Here is a 16,592-nt window from a genome sequence, read left to right on the forward strand (position 1 = left end):
CCAATGACTCCTGTTGTATGAAAGCAATACTCTAAGCACTGAGTTAAGTTGGCCATTTATCATCCCAAAGCCATCGATGGATTATAAATATCATATTATTTATGAGCAATACTAATACAAGCAATACCACTCAAAAAAGGAGGATGCTCTCATCTTGACAAGAAATTATCTACATGATAAAATATGTATCACAAGCACTAAGGGCTATAACTCAGTTGGTAGAGCACCTCATTTACTCGCGCGCCAATGTTTTTCAGGGGGTCCATCATACAATAAAAAAATGCATCTTATTGAGAAATCGATGTCTTATTCCATAACTGTGAGGGAACAGTAGTCTAACAAATGGTTCAGTCCGACTTTGGTGCCCATTTAGGTACCAAACAAACCCCATACATTGATTTGAGATATTGATAAGGTCAATACCAGTCCATTCAATGCTAGGTATAATGAGTATAAGGTCCTCAAAAAATCTCTTTTCGTCCTATGAACTTTAAGGTGTATGAAGTTTCATATTTTATTTTTTAAGCCGAACGATAGAGACTTCATTTAACTTAGGTTGATCTAGGCCAGAGGCAGACCTACGTCAAGATAACCCCACCTTCAAAACACTTTGGTAGTGCTCTTGGATCAGAATCCTAGATAATGAATCAGAGCGCATGGAGCCATCTCCTTAATCTTTTTTTGAAAAATATGGCAGACCGACTGATATTTCTATCAGTTAATGAAAGAGCCCAAGGCAAAAAAAAAATGCATGTTGGGCCTTTGAAACAGTTCAGATCATTTTGATAATAATAAGTTTGATCTATTTTACCGAGAAGGTCTATGGTTCGAGTCCATATAGCCCTAGAGCCCTACAAAATAAAATGAAAATGAAAAATAGAAAATACTCTAATTTTCATTTCTTCATTATTGTTTGTTGCTTGTAACTGACCGGTTGGGTTGGTTCATCGAAATCAAAATTAATCTTATAAACTCACTCACGGGAATCGTTTAAAACATAACAGAAAACTGAAAGAAAAAGGGATCAAATCGATATTTATCCAATCGTGGATAAACAAACCAACCTTTCGTTATTAATCTTCGGAAGTAAATTCCATATGAATTTACTTGTCCACAATCAAGGGGTTAAGTTAGTGATACTCCTTTTGTTTGGTATACCTAATCCTAATGAATTTAGAAAGTCAAAATAATGACATGAAACCGGTTAAAAACTTCAAAGAGTAATTCAAATAGATCTAGGGAATGACCTGCTCTATTTGTGGACAAGCCAAAGTTTGTTGAGAAACGAATCTCTTTTTTAAGTTTCATTGTCAACAATGTCAAATAGCCTTTTTTTTCATATACACCTTACCTAGAAATTAAGAGAAATCCCTCTAATAAAAAAGAAAAGAAAAGAAAAGGAATATACCAATACTAAAATACTAGAAATCAAAATACCTATCCATTCTCTTACATTTGAATACTTGTTCAATTCGAAATCACTAAGAAAAAAATGACAAACTCCATATTCTATTCCTAAAAAAAAAATAAAAAAAAAAAGAAATCTCTAAAGAATTTAGAATAATATATATTTTTTAAAAAAATAATAAGTTAGAAATTCTAAACACAAAATAAAAATTCTATCTTCTTTTTATTTGGAACTAGGTTTCTTTAGCAAGAATCCTAGGTGAAAACAAGAGAATTTGTATAAAAGGATTAGTTAGAGTTATACTAACTAAATAAAATAGAAATAAATAGAAATAAAAATAAGTAGACTGGAAATAGGATTCCAGTCAAGTCAGTCAATGAATCTTGAAATGAGATATGCCCCGCAATAAATAAAGGAAACTAGATGGTTTGGTCAAAATGAATTCTTGTTTTGACTAAACAGTTATGGATGACTTGACAATTTCAATTCGAATCGACCCATCCTGTATATTTTCCACATTCATAGGAGTGCGTCTACTTTTTTGCTTTACGAATATGATATTTTTTGGGCATTTCTAATAATATCAAGTCTTATTCCTATTTTTGGCATTTTTCATTTTCAGGATTCTAGCCCCGATTAGGAGAGGGTCGGAGAAACTCCTAGACCAATGGGCGACGCTTGGTTACAATTTCGAATCCATTATTATATGTTTGCTCTCGGTTTTGTTGTTTTTGATGTTGAAATGGTTTTTCTTTATCCATGAGCCATTTTCGATGTATTAGGTGTATCTGCATTTATAGAAGCTTTAATTTGTGTGCTCATCTTAATTGTTGGTTTAGTTTATGCATGGTGAAAGGGGGCATTGGAATGATCTTAGCTCCTGAATATATAGAAAATAAAAAGAAAAGGAAAAAAAAAGGTTGAAAAAGTTATGAATTCCATTGAGTTTCCTTTACTTGATCAAACAGTCCAAAATTCAGTTATTTCAACTAAATTAAATGATCTTTCAAATTGGTCAAGGCTCTCTAGTTTATGGCCTCTTCTCTATGGTACCAGTTGTTGTTTTATTGAATTTGCTTCACTAATAGGATCATGATTCGACTTTGATCGTTATGGATTAGTTCCAAGATCGAGTCCTAGACAAGCGGATCTAATTTTAACAGCTGGAACAGTAACAATGAAAATGGCACCCTCTTTAGTGAGATTATATGAGCAAATGCCTAAACCAAAATATGTTATTACTTGGGAGCCTGTACAATTACAGGAGGGATGTTCAGTACCAATTCTTATAGTACTATTCAGGGAGTCGATAAGCTAATTCCCATGGATGTCTAAATGCCAGGTTGTCCACCTAAACCAGAAGCAGGTATAGATGCTATAACAAAACTTCGTAAGAAAATATCTTGAGAAATCTATGAAGATAGAATTAGATCTCAACAAGCAAATCGTTGTTTTACTACCAATCACAAGTTTCATGTTGGACAATATGAGTACTAGAAATTATGATCAAGGATTCCTTTATCAACCGCCATCTACTTAAGATCTCCCTACTGAAAACTTTTTCAAATATAAAAATTCAGTATCTTCTCACGAAGTAGTGAATTAGACATGATTCATTTGTATTGTACAGAATAACAAGTAGTAGGTGAATCTTCATAAATTTGATCGAGAATGTGAAATATTCTAGCTAAAAATGTAGGAGATAAAAAAGATGCAGGGTCGTTTGTCTGCTTGGTTAGTCAAGCATGGGCTAATTCATAGATTTTGGGCTTTGATTATCAAGGAATAGAGACTTTACAAATAAAACCCAAGGATTGGCATTCCATTGCTATAATTTTATATGTATATGGTTACAATTATCTATGCTCCCAATGTGCCTATGATGTAGCACCTGGCGGACTGTTAATAGGGTATGGTGTGGATCAACCAGAAGTGGTATGCATAAAAGTATTTGCCTCAAGGAGGAATCCTAGAATTCAGTCCTTTTTTTGGGTTGGGAAAAGTGTGGATTTTCAAGAACGAGAATCTTATGATATGCTGGATAGGATGGCCCTTACGTAAGGATTATATTGCCCCAATTTTTATGAAATACAAGATGCTCATTGAATGATAAGAAACTAATTTCCACTTGTACAATTTCAGAGATTCAAGGATTGTACTTTCGGTTTTAGATTAACCAGAATAATTCTAATTGATGTTTCATTTATATATTTCTATTAGGAATTATGGATAGGCTAACAAAAAAAGACAAAATTGGGGGTTCGTTGGGAATTCTTACATTTATTTGGAAGCTACTTATTTCGTATGAGCCAAGCCAAACCAATAGGGTGAATCAAACGCGTTCTGCATCATGAACTTTGTACTGCGCACATTACTTAGACCGGTTCTAGAAAGTCATGTTGGGACGAATTAAGAAATCGAATATGAAAGAGAAAATACAAAGAAATGAAAGAGTATCAGATTTTCTTTATTTTTATGGTATCTAAACCGAATCTTGTCTCTTTCAACTTCAACTTTTTAGTCTTTCAACCAATTAATTGAACTTTTCAAATATGTATGAAGTATTAACAGATTTTCTAAATGAAAAAAAAATAGAATTTAATTCTTTTCGATACTTTATTTAAAAAACTCTACCCATCTATTTTATAGATGGGGTATATCTCGCTACGATAGATAAACGTATGTATTATGATCTAGATTAGAAATGAATATGTATCTCAATTCATATCAATTAATTTCTAACTGAGAGACTCATACAAATAAATCATGTGCCAGGAACCAGATTTGAACTAGTGACACGAGGATTTTCAGTCCTTTGGTCTACTAACTGAGCTATCCCGACCATTCCCAATTTAACATCCCATCCTCATTTTATTAGATGACTGGGTCGGTGTCAATTAAAAGGACAAGGAGGGATTACAAAGTTTTCTCCAAGTCTTGAAATTTCTTAGATCTTCAAAAAGACAACTTTGTAAATTTCAGTATGATTAATGATATTGACTGTGAATCATTCAAATGGGAATTCCTTGCTTAGTTTGGATGTGTATTATATATCACATGTGAGAAGAGAAAATCATTTACGCTCAAATACGTGTATAGAGTGAATGAAAAAGATAAGGAATTTGGAACCGCTAATGAAAAAGGGATAGGATAAATATTTGGGGAGTCAAATAGGCTTTTTGGGGATAGAGGGACTTGAACCCTCACGATTTTAAAAGTCGACGGATTTTCCTTTTACTATAAATTTCATTGTTGCCGGTATTGACATGTAGGATGGGACTCTATCTTTATTCTCGTCCGATTAATCAGTTCTTTAAAAGATCTATCAGACTATGGAGTGAATGATTTGATCAATGAATATTCGATTCTTTCTTCAATGTGGAATCAATTCTTCCATTTTTCATATAAAAAAATACAGATAGAGATTCGAGTCGTCATTAATCATTTGATATAGTATTCAATATATACGTTTATCCTTCATCCTTTCTGAAGTTTCGATGGAAAGATTCCTCTACCAACGCAGTCCACTCCATTTGTTAGAACAGCTTCCATTGAGTCTCTGCACCTATCCTTTTTTCTTTCTGAACCTTTGTTTTGGGAAAACAGGATTTGGCTCAGGATTGCCCATTTTTATTAATTCCGGGGTTTCTCTGAATTTGAAAGTTACCACTTAGTAGGTTTCCATACCAAGGCTCAATCCAATTAAGTCCGTAGCGTCTACCAATTTCGCCATATCCCCCTTCCCTTTGTTTTGAGATTAGAATTTCATTGTCATGTCATTTTTTTTTCTTTCATTTATACTGGAACCCTTGAATTCATTAGATACTGATTACTATCTCGAAAAAAAAAAAGTATTTTCCCTTCTTTGATTTCTTCCTTATCGGAAACCCGTATTTGATTCAATCAAATTGGATTTTATCATTTCTGTATCGGCAATTCAATATAGATGGATATATACCCCATATATATGTCTCTCTTCCTGCCACTTTTCCCATGCAATTTGCAATACTTGAACGGTTATTTTTTTTCTTTCTTTCTTTTTTTGTCTTTTCTTTCCCCTTTACGAATGAAAGTGGAGGAATGTTTGTTTAGTTCTAATCAATTAAATAATTCGAACTCGAAAAAATTAATAGAATTTGAAATATAAAATAGAGAAGTGTAACAAAAAGAATTTCAAATGTCATATGAATTCAAACAAAAATGAAAAAGAAAATTTGACTATCTAAAAATATTTAATATTTACTATACTAATAATATTAGAATTGTGATAAAGAAATTGAAATTTTATATCGCTATATTAATGGTTATGTTCTAGAATATTTAATATTTATTTGAAATTCTATATTCTATCCTTTTCTATATTCTATAGATACTATAGTGTAGAGTATTGAATTCCTATGGATAGAAAGTTTCTATTATGTGGGCCTGCTTAGCTCAGAGGTTAGAACATTGCATTTGTAATGTGATGGTCATCGGTTCGATTCCGATAGCCAGCTTTTCCTTCATTTTTTATTCAATTTTTTAATGATTGATAATGTCCCTTCGAAATCAAAGAATATTGAAAAAGTGCCTTCCCCCTTTTCCAAAATCCATGAATTTTGGAAGTTATAGGAACTTCCAACTATGTCAGGAAAAGGATCCTTTCTATATATATATAATAATAGAAAGTCTGGATATTTATCCAATTTACCTCATTCTTCTATATAGTACAAGTACACTACTTCTGTAGATTTCACTTCATTTAGTTCAGTTTTAGTTTAGGTTTATTCTGTAAAATTAAAAAAAAAAATTATTCTAACTATAAAGAGTCTTTATGTCGCGTTACCAAGGACCTCGTTTCAAAAAAATATGCCACCTGGGGGCTTTACCTTACTAACTAATAAAAGGCCTAAAGTCGGAAGTGATCTTAGAAACCACTCACATTCCGGGAAAAAATCTCAATATCATATTCGTCTAGAAGAAAAACAAAATTTGTGTTTTCACTCTGGTCTTACAGAACGACAATTACTTAAATACATTCGTATCACCGAAAAAGCCAAGGGGTCAACAGGTCAAGTTTTACTACAATTACTTGAAATGCATTTGGATGTTAATCCTTTTTCGATTGGGTATGGCTTCGACTATTTCTGTAACCCGCCAATTAGTTAACCATAGACATATTTTAGTTAATGGGCATATAGTAGATATACCAAGTTAGCATTGCAAACCCCGAGATATTGTTTTGACGAAGGATGAATAAAAATCCAGAACTCTGATTCAAAATTCTTTCAACTCATCCCCTCATGAGGAATTGCCAAACCATTTGACCCTTCACCCATTCCAATATAAAGGATTAGTCAATCAAATAATAGATAGTAAATAGGTCAGTTTGAAAATAAATGAATTGCTAATCGTAGAATATTATTCTCGTCAGACCTTAACTCAAATAAAATAACAAGGGTTCAGGCAATTTTCTTCCCTTTCATCGAAGTAAATGAACCTAAGATTAAGTAAGAAAAATAGGGGTTTGATTCAGATTTTCTCCCATTTATGTATATGTATCATAGACCGAAGGATATTTTCATTTTCTTTACAAAAATTTTCCTATTTTCTAGTCAATTTGGTCAATTAAGTGAAGGTACGGAAAGAGAGGGATTCGAACCCTCGGTAAATAAAAGCTTACATAGCAGTTCCAATGCTACGCCTTGAACCACTCATCCACCGCTCCTACATAATGATTATGAACCAAAAACTGAGTGAATAGGGAGTTATTCATATTCCATTATAGATTATTGGGATAGGTACATCCATTTTAACTATACAAATAAATATCAAAAAGTTTTCATCAAAGTAAAGAAAGCTATTTCCTTCAAGGCTTCGAGATAAAGATCAAATTATTTTCTTACGAAAAATTGTTAAAAATGGGATTCATGTTTGCAAAAATTTCTCCCTTCTATTTCTAATATTTAGAATGGATTAAATCAATGAATTAGAATGAATCAACTGATTGATGGGTCTAGATTTTTTAGACTAGGGTTAATGGATACCCTACAAATTATTAAATTCCGTTCCAGTTTCGAGTTCTCAACAACAAAACCCCTCTATTTGAAATTTCTAAAGCATTTTGTATAGTTGATTGTATACCTGCTATGTACACAACAGACAAAAAAGGCGGTTATTCTATCTATTTTCATCATAGAATGATTATTCGATCTTTTTTTTTGTTTTTGTATCATAATTCAATCGAGATTTATCGAGTTAGAATCTATAACTTCAATTAAATCGAAATAGTTTCGTATACGACTACATTAGTACGAAATCGAATTGGGTTCAAATATTTTGCATTGATTCAGGAACAGAAGGCCCATAATCCTTTTTTTTTAATCAATCTATTTTTATGTTATTTCATACTATACAATTCTTTTCTCTGTGGGATCATTTTCCCACGAGTGGTAATGAGAAGAATTATAGAATGGATTGCTACCTATGCCTAGATCGTGGATAAATTGAAATTTTATTGATAAAACCTTTTCAATTGTAGCCAATATTTTATTACGAATAATTTCGACAACTTCAGGAGAAAAAGAGGCATTTACCTATTACAGAGATGGTGTGATTTGATTCTTTTTTTTCTCTCTCAGTCTTACAAGAAAGAAACGTGATTCAGGAAAATTTTTGAAAGAAATCTACGCTTGTTGAAGGTGAAGTTTGGAATAGAACAATTCCTTCTGTCGTGTATCCTCGATTAATGTAACCTCAGATGCTATGTTTCAATTTTGATTCTAGTATTGAGCGAAAGGTTACACCTAGGGGTTCTTTATTATGGGTCAATCCTACTCCACTAGTACCAACAGGCAGCATAGGGGAAGAAGTACCTAGGAATCAACAACACGAAAACTTTGTTGGAAATTATCCCTTTCCTTATTGGGCTCGGGACTAAAAGAATGGTTGGGACAACAAACATCCATATCCTTCGTACTTTGGATACACGTATAACCATCGAAGGTTGTTGAAGCTGATTCCTGTAAATTAGGAGGCATTGAAAACAAAGAAATTGTTGGAGTTTTCATTTCTATCTAGTCCTAACACGCTTGATGTTAAGAAAAGATCTCTTGCAGGAAGGTTGGTTAGAGATTTCTTGTAAAAACACTAGTCCTGCTTAGTTCATAATGAGAATATTTTTGTTTTTTCGATTTCATGTATTATTCTCCTTATGCACATAAGGCAGGAGCCGTATGAGATGAAAATCTCACGTACGGTTCTGGAACGGAGATTCTTTTACTTGAATTACGATCGTAACGGATATCAGCTCAATCTGAAGGAAATTATGTGGAAGCTTTACAGAATTATTATGAAGCTATGCGACTAGAAATTGATCCCTATGATTGAAGTTATATACTCTATAATATAGGTCTTATCCATACAAGTAATGTAGAACATACGAAATCTTTGGAATATTTTTTCGAGCACTAAAATGGAACCTATTCTTACCCCAAGCTTTTAATAATATGGCCATCATCTGTCATTACGTGTGACTATCTCCACTATAGAAAAAAAAATCTACTAGTAAATATGAAAAAATAGGATTTCTACATATGCATCGTCTAAAACAATGATTTTTTTCAGCTGTAGCAAAGAAAGAAACTTTATAGAAGTCAAAATATGAAGAAATAGATATGCCTAGCTACTTTTTTCTATGGATAAAAAAAGGATCTAATTGATAGAGGAAGCCCCGTAAAGATCAATTAGCGAGGTTTTGGGCCGATATGATAATAACTGCGTATATATGTCATGATGGTAGATATACCTACTCATGACGTGAGATAAAAATTAGGAATCAACTTATGTAATATAGTCGATCCACTAAAGTCTTGAGCAGTGGTGTAAAATGGATCCCAAAGATAGTAAGTCTTTTCTTTCGTAAGTCTTTTCTTTCTTAAGAAGGAAAATCTTTTTCAAAGATTCTATAGAAATTTATATATGAAACCGAGACAGTTACCTTTCGGAAAATTCTAACGATAGGAGGAATTTATCCTTCTGAAGGTGGGAAAAAAGATAAAACAAAATAAAACGGATTATTAATCCAAATTGAATTAAAATTTTAGTTTAAAACTCACGTAATGAACTTCTTTGGTTAATCCCTAAAAATGGGATAGATCCAGCAGAAATCTCATTCGTTAGATATGGTATATTAAAGGGGGATACCAAATGATTGCTGAGCCGTATGAGTTAGGAAACTCTCAAGTATGGTTCTAAGGGAAGGAATTAACCTACCTATTCCGACCGGGGAGAGCAGGCCATTCGCCAGGGAGATTATGAAATTGCAGAGGCTTTGTTCAAGCAACTGAGTATTGGAAACGGTGTTTTGAATAAAAGAAGATGCTGTTTATTTAGTTTATTAATTCTATTCTATTATTTATATATATTTGTTAGAATTTTTTGTTTGTTGGCCCCATCAGTCAAATAAAAAAATGGATCATTCCTTTGCTTTGGGAAGGGCCAATCAAAGAATTTCATTATATCCTTTCTAAGCATTCTATTTCATCTGATATTTCATAGGGATAAAAAAGGGATAGAGTGAAAAATATACTTCTTTACTTTTTTAAATTATTTAAAATTTTATTATTAATATGAAAACGAATTCTTTTTTAAAAATCTAAATTTAAATCTAAATTAAAAATTAAATAAAATATGTACTGGGATATCTCTTAGTAATGGCTGCTCGCGTGATTTGGAATAGAGTAATTCATATCATCTATGGAAAAGATAAACCAGCTCTATCTAAGACCTTCTAATTGAGATATGAATCTACACTGGGTTGTACAAAAAAGTAGTTTTTGCATCAATCCAAAGCTACAAAAAGGCTTTACAAGATTTTCTAAGATAAAAAAGGTCTGTTGAGCGCCTCATGGCTATGTCATAATAGATCCGAATGCTTGCCCCGGGTCGACTTCCAAATCCGAATTGATCTAGTGAATAACTAAAGAAAATAGATAAATGGGAGATAAAAGAGAAACAAACTAATTATATAAATATCTCTCAAAGGTTTACTAATTATTTGACTGTTGCGGGTTTTGTATGTGTTGTCTGGAAAGAGGAGGACTCAATGATTATTCATTCGCCGGAACTAAAAGTCAAAGTTTTAGTGGATAGGGATCCCGTAAAAACTTCTTTCGAGGAATGGGCCATACCGGGCCATTTCTCAAAAGCAATAGCTAAAGGACCTGATACTACCACTTGGATCTGGAACCTACATGCTGATGCTCATGATTTTGATAGCCATCCCAATGATTTGGAGGAGATCTCTCGAAAAGTATTTAGTGCCCATTTCGGTCAACTCTCCATCTTCTTCTTTGGCTGAGCAGTACGTATTTCTACGATGCTCGTTTTTCCAATTATGAAGCGTGGCTAAGTGATCCAACTCACATTGGGCCTACTACCCGGGTGGTTTGGCCAATAGTGGGCCAAGAAATATTGAATGGTGATGTGGGCGAGGGTTTTCGAGGAATACAAATAACATCTCGATTTTTTAAGATTTGGTGAGCATCTGGAATAACTAGTGAATTACAACTCTATTGTACCGTAATCGGTGCATTGGCCTTTGCAACGTTAATGCTTTTTGCTGGTTGGTTTCATTGTCATATAGCGGCCCCAAAATTGATTTGGTTTCAACATGTATAACCTATGTTGAATCACCATTTAGTGGGGCTACTAGGACTTGGGTCTCTCTCTTGGACGGGGCATCAAGTACATGTATCTTTACCGATTAACCAATTTTTAAACGCTGGAGTAGATCCTAAAGAGATACCGCTTTCTCATGAATTTATCTTGAATCGATAACTTTTGGCTCAACTTTATCCAAGTTTTGCCGAGGGAGCAACCCCATTTTTCACCTTGAATTGGTCAAAATATGTGGAATTTCTTACTTTTCGTGGAGGATTAGATCCAGTAACTGGGGGTCTATGGCTGACCGATATTGCACACCATCATTTAGCTATTGCAATTCTGGGGCATTGGCCATGGCCTAAAAGATAATTTAGAAGCTCATAAAGGTCCATTTATAGGTCAGGGTCATAAAGGCCTATATGAGATCCTAATAACGTCATGGCATGCTCAATTATCTCTTAACCTAGCTATGTTATGCTCTTTAACCATTGTTGTAGCTCACCATATGTATTCCATGCCCCCTTATCCATATCTAGCTACTGACTATGGGTCCAACTGTCATTGTTTACACATCACTTGTGGATTGGTGGATTTCTCATAGTTGGTGCTGCGCGCATGTAACCATTTTTATGGTAAGAGATTATGATCCAGCTACTCGATACAACAATCTATTAGATCGTGTCCTTAGACATCGCGATGCAATCATATCACATCTCAACTGGGCATGTATCTTTCTAGGCTTTCATAGTTTTGGTTTATATATTCATAATGATGCCATGAGCGCTTTAGGGCGTCCTCAAGATATGTTTTCAGATACCGCTATACAATTGCAACTCGTTTTTGCTCAATGGATACAAAACACCCATGCTTTAGCACCAGGCGCAACAGCTCCTAGTGCAAAAGCAAGCACCAGTTTAACTTGGGGGTGATGATTTAGTAGCAGTGGGTCGTAAAGTGGCTTTGTTACCTATTTCGTAAGGAATCGTAAACCTTTTGGTACATCACATCCATGCATTTACTATTCATGTCACGATATTGATACTCCTGAAAGGTATTCTATTTGCTTGTAGCTCCCGTTTGATACCGGATAAAGCAAATTTTATTTTTCGTTTTCCTTGTGATGGACCTGGAAGAGGGGGTACATGTCAAGTATCGGCTTGGGATCATGTCTTCTTCGGACTATTCTGGATGTACAATTCCATTTCGGTAGTAATATTCCATTTCAGTTGGAAAATGGAGTCAGATGTTTGGGCAGTATAGGTGATCAAGGGGTAGTAACTCATATCACGGGAGGAAACTTCGCCCAGAGTTCTATAGTACTATTAATGGGTGGCTCCAAGATTCTTATGGGCCCAGGCATCCCAGGCAATTTAGTCTTATGGTTCTTTATTATCTACATATGGACCTTTTTTCCTAGGTGCTCATTTTGTATGGGCTTTTAGTTTGATGTTTCTATTCAGCGGACGTGATTATTGGCAAGAACTAACTAAATCCATCGTTTGGGCTCATAATAAATTAAAAGTTGCTCCTACTACTCAGCCAAGGGCTTTGAGCATTGTACAAGGACGTGCTGTAGGAGTAACCAATACCTTCTGGGTGGAATTGCCACAACATGGGCATTCTTCTTAGCAAGAATTATTGCAGTAAGATAATGGCTAGGAGGATTTGAAAGGCATTATGGTATTAAGATTTCCAAGGTTTAGCCAAGGCTTAGATCAGGACCCTACTACTCGTTGTATTTGGTTTGGTATTGCTACTGCACATGACTTCGAGAGTCATGATGATATTACTGAAGAACGTCTTTATCAGAATATTTTTGCTTCTCACTTCGGTCTATTAGAAATAATTTTTCTGTGGACTTTTGGAAATCTATTTCATGTAGCTTGGTAAGGAAATTTTGAATCATGGGTACATGACCCTTTACATGTAAGACCTATTACTTATGCAATTTGGGATCCTCATTTTGGTCAAACGGCGTGGAAGCTTTTATTCGAGGGGGTGCTCTCTGCCCAGTGAATATCGCTTATTCTGGTGTTTATCAGTGGTGGTATACAACCGGTTTATGCACTAATGAAGATCTTTATACTGGTGCTCTTTTTCTATTAGTTTTTCCGCCATATCCTTAATAGTAGGTTGGTTATACCTACAACCGAAATGGAAATCAAGCGTTTCGTGGTTCAAAAATGTCAAATCTCGTCTAAATCATCATTTGTCAGGAATCTTTGATGTAAGCTCCTTGGCTTGGAGCATTCAGTACATGTCACTATTCCTGGATCCAGAGGGGAGTATGTTCGATGGAATAATTACCGCATCCCCAAGTGTTAGGCCCACTTTTTAAAGGTCAGTGGAATCTTTATGCACAAAACCCTGGTTCAAGTAGTCATTTATTTGGGACCTCCCAAGGAGCAGGAACTGCCATTCTAACTCTTCTTGGGGATTCCATCCACAAACAAAAAGTTTATGGCTGAGCGATATTGCTCATCATCATCATCTAGCTATTGCATTTATTTTTCTTGTTGAGCAGGTCATATGTATTGAATGAATTTCGGGATTGGACACAATATCAAAGATCTTTTGGATGTACATATTCCTCTGGGGGGATGAGGGCATAAGGGTCTTTATGACACAATCAATAATTTGATTCATTTTCAATTAGGCCCTGCTCTAGCTTCTTTAAGGGTTATTACTTCCTTAGTAGCTCAACACATGTACTCTTTACCTGATTATGCATTCATAGCACAAGACTTTACTAATCAAGCTGCATTATATAGTCATCAATAATATATCGCAGGATTCATGATGACGGGAGTTTTTGCTCATGGAGCTATATTTTTCATTAGAGATTACAATCCTGAGCAAAATGAAGATAATGTATTGGCAAGAATGTTAGACCATAAAGAAGCATTATATCTCATTTAAGTTGGGCTAGCCTCTTTCTAGGATTCCATACCTTGGGACTTTATGTTCATAATGATGTCATACTTACCTTTGGTACTCCAAAAAAGCAAATTTTGATCGAATCTATATTTGCTCAATGGATACAATTGGCTCATGGGAAAACTCATATGGGTTTTATGTACTTTTATCTTCAACGAGCGGTCCGACATTCAATGCGGGTCAAAGCATCTTGTTGCCCGTTGGTTAAATGCTATTAATGAAAATAGTAATGCATTATTCTTGACAATAGGTCCTGGAGACTTTTTGGTTCACCATGCTATTGCTTTGGGTTTACATACAACTACATTGATCTTAGTAAAAGGTGCTTTAGATGCATGCGGTTCCAAGTTAATGCCAAATAAAAGGGATTTTGGCTATAGTTTTTCGTGTGATGGCCCGGGACAATGGTGTAATTGTGATATTTCAGCATGGGACGCATTTTATTTGGCAGTTTTTTGGATGTTAAATACTATTGGATGGGTTACTTTTTATTGGCATTGGAAGCACATCACATTATGGTAGGGTAACGTTTCATAGTTTAATTAATCTTCCTCTTACTTGACAGGTTCGCTAGATATTATTTATGTTAAACTCTTCATAGCTTATCAATGGATATAATCCTTTTGGTATGAATAGTTTATCGGTCCAGGCACGGATGTTCTTATTTGGACATCTTGTTTCGGCTACTGGATTTATGTTCTTAATTTCCTGGCGTGGATATTGGTAAGAATCAATTGAAACTTTAGCATGGCCACATGAACGCACACCTTTGGCCAATTTGATTCGATGGAGAGATAAACATGTGGCTCTTTCCATTGTCCAAGCAAGATTGGTTGGATTAGCCCACTTTTCTGTAGGTTATAAATTCACTTATGCGGCTTTTTTTATTGCCTCTACATCAGGGAAATTTGGCTAATTTTTTAATGTGTTGTGTCCGCGATAATCTCATTTCTTTCGATGGAGAGAGGGTCCACCTATTTCTACATCTAGGATTCGACTTGTATCATGGATACTAATAGGACCTGAACCATTATGGGAAAGAAAAGTTTGATTCAGAGGGAGAAGAAGAGGCAAAAATTGGAACAGAAATATCATTTGATTCGTCAATCCTCAAGAAAAGAAATAAGCAAAGTACCATTGTTGAGTGATAAATGGGAAATTTATGGAAAGTTTCAATCCCCACCACGGAATAGTGCACCTATACGCCTTCATCGATGTTGTTTTTCGATCAGAAGATCGAGAGCTAACTATCGAGACTTTGGACTATCCAGACACATACTTCGGCAAATGGTTCATGCGTGTTTGTTGCCAAGAGCGACAAGATCAAGTCGGTAAGTATTAACCTTTCATTTCTATGGTCGATGATGATATAGGGCCTCTTTACCATTTGTATAAATGGGCTATTCTATTTATATAGATATGGTAGAGGTGCACATGAATTTATCTATTAGTTTTCACTTCTTCTCTTCAGTGCGAGGTAGAGCAGTTTGGTAGCTTGCAAGGCTCATAACCTTGAGGTCATCATAGGTTTAAATCCTGTCTCCACAATATCTTTTATTTATTTAATTTTTTTTATATCAAAAGGGGTTTGGCTTTGTTAACTAGTAATTAATTATCCCCCCAAAAAGGGGGCGGTAGGAAAGGAAAAAAAGAAGGGATAGACTCTCGACACCATCACGGCCAACTATTTGTGCAGTATCGGGCTAGAGACTCTCTTCGGGGTGATTTATATTATTAATATAATAAATTCAAATTATTTTTTTTTAATTCAAGAAGTTTGCAAGATGTTTGACCCCCCCTCTAATTTTTTTTTTTTTTCATTTTATTTTGGGACTATATTAAATTGTAATGTGTCTCATAACCGAGAAAAAAAAATTTTCGGGGGGGTCATTTCAGTTTTGGATCTGGGACGAATAGGTTCAAGAGATGAGAGAATTAAGGATACACACTAGAAAGACTAACCCAATCCAAATGATGTATTGGAAAATACAACATTTTTGTTACTTGACCAACCATCAAGAGAAGCAAATACAACGGGTACACTAATCAATAAGATTGATGAAGTAGCAATTAATGCAAAAACAGCCAATTGGAAAACAAGAGTCATGCTTTTAATCCTCCAAGATACCAACGAATGAACTATACCATTTGATCCTTCTATTAGCCAGAAGTTTGTAATAAAATACATCATCGAAGGATTTGAATTTACCATGAATCAATTGATTCTACATGACTTATTACTACCGCTTTGACAACTTTATTCATACATGGAGTCAGGGGAAATGGAATTTTGTTTTTTATATTTCAAAAATGGACATGCTTGATTATGTATATACGGATAGAAAGATCCATCGGTAGATTCACACCTGAGATCTTTCTATAGATAATAGTGGTATCCACCCCTATGGCCATGTTCTATTCCAAAGAATAAAATAAAAATTATCTTTTGGAGAGATGGCTGAGTGGTTGATAGGCCCGGTCTTGAAAACCGGTATAGTTTTGAACAAAGAACTATCGAGGGATCGAATCCCTCTCTCTTCTTTTTTTTCTCATTGAATAGATTTGTTTCTATTGGTTTGGCTCAGATTGGTATCATAAAGAA

At 34.6% G+C, this 16,592-nt stretch overlaps 1 protein-coding gene across 1 annotated transcript; it reads left to right on the plus strand.

The window, feature by feature from the left end:
• Positions 1-642: 642 nt before the first annotated feature.
• Positions 643-2,815, plus strand: LOC111405324 (NAD(P)H-quinone oxidoreductase subunit K, chloroplastic-like). The gene is made up of 5 exons (XM_023034155.1): positions 643-736; positions 1,645-1,666; positions 2,031-2,116; positions 2,530-2,679; positions 2,751-2,815. The coding sequence occupies exons 1-5, from the start codon at positions 643-645 to the stop codon at positions 2,813-2,815; spliced, it is 417 nt and encodes a 138-aa protein (XP_022889923.1).
• Positions 2,816-16,592: the final 13,777 nt, after the last annotated feature.

This window comes from Olea europaea, chromosome 1 (genome assembly GCF_002742605.1).
Source record: "Olea europaea var. sylvestris chromosome 1, O_europaea_v1, whole genome shotgun sequence".
Classification (NCBI taxonomy): Eukaryota; Viridiplantae; Streptophyta; class Magnoliopsida; order Lamiales; family Oleaceae; genus Olea; species Olea europaea.